General features: G+C 45.6%; 1 protein-coding gene across 3 annotated transcripts in view; it reads right to left on the reverse strand.

The window, feature by feature from the left end:
• Positions 1–5,627, reverse strand: part of ZNF618 (zinc finger protein 618) — a 150,005-nt gene extending 144,378 nt beyond the window's left edge. For all 3 annotated transcript variants that reach the window (XM_081103620.1, XM_081103619.1, XM_081103621.1), the window contains exon 1: positions 5,485–5,627. In XM_081103620.1, the coding sequence (XP_080959746.1) occupies positions 5,485–5,517 (33 nt within the window). In that variant the 5' untranslated portion in view covers positions 5,518–5,627. The remainder of the gene's footprint in view (positions 1–5,484) is intronic.
• Between the last annotated feature and the right edge of the window lie 373 nt (positions 5,628–6,000).

Consider the following 6,000-nt stretch of genomic DNA (forward strand, 5'->3'; position numbering starts at 1 on the left):
AAACCAAGAGTTTTAAAAGATGCGTCACTAACGTTCTGAGGCCACCAATAGCAACTAAATGGAACACTGGTCTGACCGTGTGCAGTCCAATACAGAAGTCCTAGCCACACGTGGCAGCCGAGCACATGAAATGGGGCTAATTAAGAAAAGACTTAGCACGCCCCAAAGAAAGAATGTAAAACACTGCGTTAATAATTTTATGTTACTGGCCTATTGAAATAGTGTTGTGGATATATTGGGTTAAATAAACTATATTATTCAAATTAATTTCATCTGTTTCTTTTTCTCTTTTTAAAGGATTACTAGAAAATTTAAAATTACACACTGGCTCACATTTGTGGCTCGAATCACGTTTCTATTGGACAGCACTGGTCTGACACATTTCAAAGATGAGGGGACTGCCACAGCAATTCTGGAGTGTTTATGAAGTTCATACCCACAAAAATACACACACACACACACACACACACACAGTCTGATTAAAATTTAAATACGACACAACCATGAACTCTCACTCCAGAACAATTCCTCTGCAATCTGAAGTAAAAGTGAGGAACAGAAGTCATTGTTACGGCTCTCCCTCCCACCAAGGGAGGGATTCCAAATGACTCAAAACCTCCTTTCCAGCAAGGAAACCTGGCAAAGACGCGGCCTTCGCTCTACACCTGTCCTTCAGGCCTCATCCAAGGCCAACAAACTGCGGTGCGAGCCTGAGCACCAGGCAGCCTCAACCAGGGGACACACCTGTGGCACAGGACACCCACCCCACAGGGTTCACGTAAAACTCAGCCAGGATAACATATGAGAAAATAAAGTATGAGCAGGAAAGTGTAACTGCGGCGCATCATGGGGGATCATAGTCCAGCACCTTCCAAACTCTGTTTCACCATGACTCACAGTAGCAACTCCATTTCTTATCATGCAACATACATGAGCAAACATAAATAAAACAAACGTCTCATGAGACAACACTTGCTTTCAGTACTGTGCTATGCCTCTGCTGTTTTTTAATGCTGATTGGGATCCACTAAACTGACTTTACAATCCACGAATGGGTCGTGGCACAGCCTAGGCTGGGTATGGTAGCTAAGGTGCACTCCCCACTCCGTGATAGACACTGCACCCCTCTCTCCAGAATATGGACGTGAGCTCAGAAGCCTTCTCAACACAAGGATTCAGGCAACCACAGCCAATCACCTGGAGGCAGAATTAGAGATGAAACTTATTTATTACTGTTGTTCGGATCCTAAGCTCTCACTTGACAGATGCAAAAACTGAGGTCCTTGCCGAAACCGGTTTGGCTCAGTGGATAGAGCGTCGGCCTGCGGACTGAGAGGTCCCAGGTTCGATTCCGGTCAAGGGCATGTACCTGGGTTGTGGGCACATCCCCAGTAGGAGATGTGCAGGAGGCAGCTGATCGATGTTTCTCTCTCATCGATGTTTCTAACTCTCTATCTCTCACCCTTCCTCTCTGTGAAAAATCAATAAAATATATTAAAAAAAAAAAAAAAACAAAAAAAAAACCTGAGGTCCAGAAGGAAAAAGTGACTTGCCCGAGGACATACAGCAAGACTGTGGGAAAGCTAGAACGCCCGCGAACCCACAAATCTACTTCACTTTGCACTGGCAGGTAGGAGGCACAACGGACACAAACCATTCCAAGAACGTGGAAAAATTCAAATTTCATCGTGGCCATGAAAAGTCAATGATACCGCCAGCAGAGCACAGCAAGGAAGTTCTTATCTCCCCACCCAGGAGAAGACTTGAGGGCTCTGAAGTCCGGGGAAGCAGCATGCCAGGAGCGGAGTCAAAGGTGGGGGGGAAACTGTATCTGACAATGGAGGAGTTTTTAAACTCTGTTTCTCAAGTGAAACAAACCACTGGCTGTTTATTTTCTAGGACCAGGGAAGAGGTGAGCCTTCCACTGACCAGCCATCTCTGTTGCTTTCCTTCAAGCAAATGCAAGAGGCCTTGTTCAAGTTCACCACCTCGCAGGGCTAAAGTATAAGCAAACCCTGTTCCCTTGCTTGGTCCAAAGTCAAGCTATAAAGCAGGCCCTTGAAATTTCAAACCTTATTAGAAGAAAAAAAAAAAAAACCTCCTTAGGCTGAAAAGCAAAACATGAAGTAATAAGAGTCTCCACTGTGAAAGAGAGTATAAATGATCTTTCACCAAAATAACGCTGCCCATCGTCAAATTACCACCCCTCAAGTCCAATGTGCCAGATTTTTTGCCCAATGTTATAAGAGAGTGTGGTAAGCAGACATGGGCTAATGAAAATCAGCTCGCGTGTCCATTTCTGGTCACACTTCCACCTAAAATAGGAGGTGAGAAACGCAAGGCCCAGGTCAGATCTCAATCCTGAGAGACGCCAATCGAAACAAAAGGAAACTGGCCCCGCCTCCAACAGTACCATCATGCACCTCGATTTCCTCTACAACAAACATGATCAGAATAAACAATTTTTTTTTTAAGAGAAAAACAGGTCTACAAAACAGAAATGATTTTCCATTTCCAGCCAGGAGTTCCCTTTACAATGTAGACAACACAACAAAATTTCAGCAGAATGGAAGGAAGGCATCTGAGTTGTGTGTCAGGAGGACCAGGACACACAAAGGGACATGCTGCAATTATTTTTATTCCTTGCACCAGAAATAACCTGTTATCTACAATCCTGACTTTTTCTCTGATGCCTGGTAGGGATGCCCACCTACCCGCTTCCCTGCCCAGGGCCCAGCTCTCCTCTATCTCTGGCTTAAACCCAGGTCTACTGTCTCATGAGGCCATCAGAACCCTTAGAAATTGTAAATTCTTTGACCGTCCTAGACATCGGCCTAAATAATTCAACAGGAAAAAAAAAATTTAATTATGCTACTTAAAAAAAAAAAAAAAAAAAAAAAAAAGCTCATTCCAAATATGTCAGAATGTGGCCAATCAGCCCTAAAGGATTTTGTTACTAAAAAAATAAAATTTCCCAAATGCAATGGCCATGATGGGAAATGTCAAACCTCTACCACCGTCAAATATATTTCACAGAATTTGAATCCCCTTAGAAATCTGAATTTCTACAAAACAGGGTTGGGAATCCATGGACCGGGACTACCATTTCTTCCAAGATCAGCTGGTGGCTAGTCAAAGGGGCACAGAGATTCCTCTGTGTGACCCACCATCAGTCGTGCCCTCCCACCCCCCCACAAGATCCCACCCTGCAAATGCTGACAATATTCTCCCCTTGGGGACAGAAAAATTAGAACATTTTGTTTTTGTTTTTGGTTCAAAATCCCCAGCAACTTCAATCAGATAGTACTTCATTACAAATAACCCTTCAACTTTGGGTGGGTACCTTATTTTCATCTGTTAAATTTTTATTCGGTCAATATCTGTCTTCTAAAAAAAAAATTTTTTTTTTGTTTCACCTTCATTTGATTCATTTTAAAATCAAAAAAAATATCAAATGCTGTTAGCACATATGCTTTCATCAAGTAGCTTTGGGTTTGGCTTTTGTTTGTATTTTGATTTTTTTCCTTCAAAAATTAAATTAAAATTTGATACTAGAATCAGCTGAATTGGTGTTTTACCCCATTTTTTCAGCAAAGTAAGTATTTCACTAGAGAAGTGGATGAGAATCAGAATTTTCATCTCCTCTCTGTCCTTCCCTTTTTATCTTTCCTTCTTGTTAAGTCAGTAAAATTTGTGCTTTAGAAATAAAAATCACAAACACCCCAAAATGATGAAGGCTAATGGATTTTTCTTCCCCTTTGAAAATAATCAAATTTGTGAAAAAAAATACCGAATGTTAATAAACTACCAAGCCCACATTACAATCAAAGAGGCCTCAGATCAATCTGGATTTTTTTTAAAATAATAAATTTTTCAAATTGGAAGAGTGAGCAAGCACAGAGAAGGGAAAATTTTCTTCCTCCAAGATTTCCTCAACCCTTGTCTTTATCCACTGATTCAATTGCATGTCATAAAAAATGAGCTTCTATGAATCCACTGTTAGTTTTTTCATAATAATGTTAATTATGCATATCTTATTTTAATGGCGGTCTCTCCTACAAATCTGTGGGCTACTCAATTTGTATAATGTAATGAATTTACATTTTTTCCACTGAATATTGCTCAAAAAAGGTTTCTGACATTTTTTGAATAAAACAACAACAAAAAAGAAATGCCTAGACCTTTCAGAAAACAAAATCAGAAAACAATCTTAATTATTTCATCAAAACAAAACAGAATAACACAAACCCAACAAACGCAGGGAGAAAAAGAGAGGATTTCACTCTAACTTTTCCAGTTTCTGTTCTTCTTTAGAACCTTGGGATTTAAATGCAGTAAAATGTAAATGCAAAATTGAAAAAAAAAAAAAAAACCTACAATTTCTGGGTGTGTCCAAAGCCAACATTTTAGGGTCTGTTTTCTCTTTTAAATCCTTCCTTCTTGGAAATAGAACTTAATATTGTCAAATTGTGAAATTAGTCTTTTTTGCCCACGGAACTAAACAAGTTCCAAATTACAATGAAGTACAATTTCTAATTGCTTCATAAAGCCAATTTCTCCCAGTTTTCTCCAAACTCAACAATTTTCCCTCTTTTCCTCATTCCAATTAGTTTTTTGCTCAAACTAAAATGAGTTGGGCAGCCAAATTGACTGGTTTTAGGAGGCTTTTTGCTTTGATCCCTTCAAAAACTGAATTCATTCAAATTCCAGCTTAATTTTCATTTACATATTATCTGGATTTGGCTTCAGAAATAAAAATTGCCTTCATGCTGCTGAAAAAAAATCAAAGAGAAAATTTTCACCCCAAAAAGAAAAAAGAAGAATCCCTTTCCCCTCCACTGATTTATAGTGCAAACTTTTGAAAAAATAAGAAATAAAAATTATTTCTTTTCAATTTTAATTTCTTTTTTATTTACAGAATAGTATCCTCTAGGTGGCGTCGTTTTAATGGGAAAAAACTACCGTTTGAAGAAAAATTAGAGAAAAAAAAATGAGAAAGGGAAATATGGCCTAAAAAAAAAAAAGAAGATTGTTGCAAAGATGGGGGGCCAGGGGAGGAAAGACCTCCCGGGGTTCACCAGGCGCCGGGCGCGCGGAGAGGGTCAGGGGGAAATTGCAAATTTGGAGGGGAGGGGGAAGAGCTGGCAGGGGTTGCATTTTTGCAAAATGTGAATTGTCCAAACTGAAATGGCTGCTCTGTTCTCTCGCCGCTTTGTTTTCTGGGCTCCGGTCCGAGCCCGGGGCCGGAGAGGGCGCCGGGTGGGGGTCCGGAGAGACCCCACCGCGTCTCCCACCCTCCTCGCACCCCGCGGCGCCCGGGGGGGGCGCGATCCAGACCCCGACCCTCCCGTGGGCGCCCACAAAAAGCCCGCAAACGTGCCCAGGCACTTGGCATTTGGCACATCTGGCAATGAAGTGGCGCAGCGCCCCGGGCCGCGGCCCCCCGGGTCCCCCGCGCCGAGCTCGCCCCCGGCCCCCTCGTACCTGCGGAGCCGCCGCGCCGCCCGGCTGGTTCATGGGTCCGTGCGGGAGGAGGCGGCCCCGGCGCGTCCTGCTCCTCCCGGGCCGGGCTGCTGGTGCGCGCACAATGCCGCCGCCGCCGCTGCCGCTCCCTCCTCCGCCCGCCCCGCTCAGGCCGGGGGGGCGGGGGCGCTGGGGGCGCGCGGGGGGGGCGCCCGGCCCTCGCCCCCACCTCCAGCCCGCACCGGCCGCCGCCGCCGCCGAGCCGCCCCTCGCGGGGCCGCCGCCGCCCCCCGCCGCCCTGCCCGCCCCCCCGGCCTCGCCGCGCGGCCCGCGAGCTCCGGGCCTCGGCCTCGGCCTCCGCGCCGCCGGCCTCCGCGCCGCACACAAAGCCGGCCGGGCCCCGGGCGCGCCGCTCCCGCCCGCCCGCCAGCCCCGGGGCCGCGGCGCCCCCGCCCCCCAAACTTTCCCGCGCCGCGCCCAGCCCTCCCCGCGCCCCCGCGCCCGCCCCCGGCGCCCTCCTGCCCGCCCCCCGCGCTC

This window comes from Myotis nattereri (genome assembly GCF_964212035.1).
Source record: "Myotis nattereri genome assembly, chromosome: 12".
Classification (NCBI taxonomy): Eukaryota; Metazoa; Chordata; class Mammalia; order Chiroptera; family Vespertilionidae; genus Myotis; species Myotis nattereri.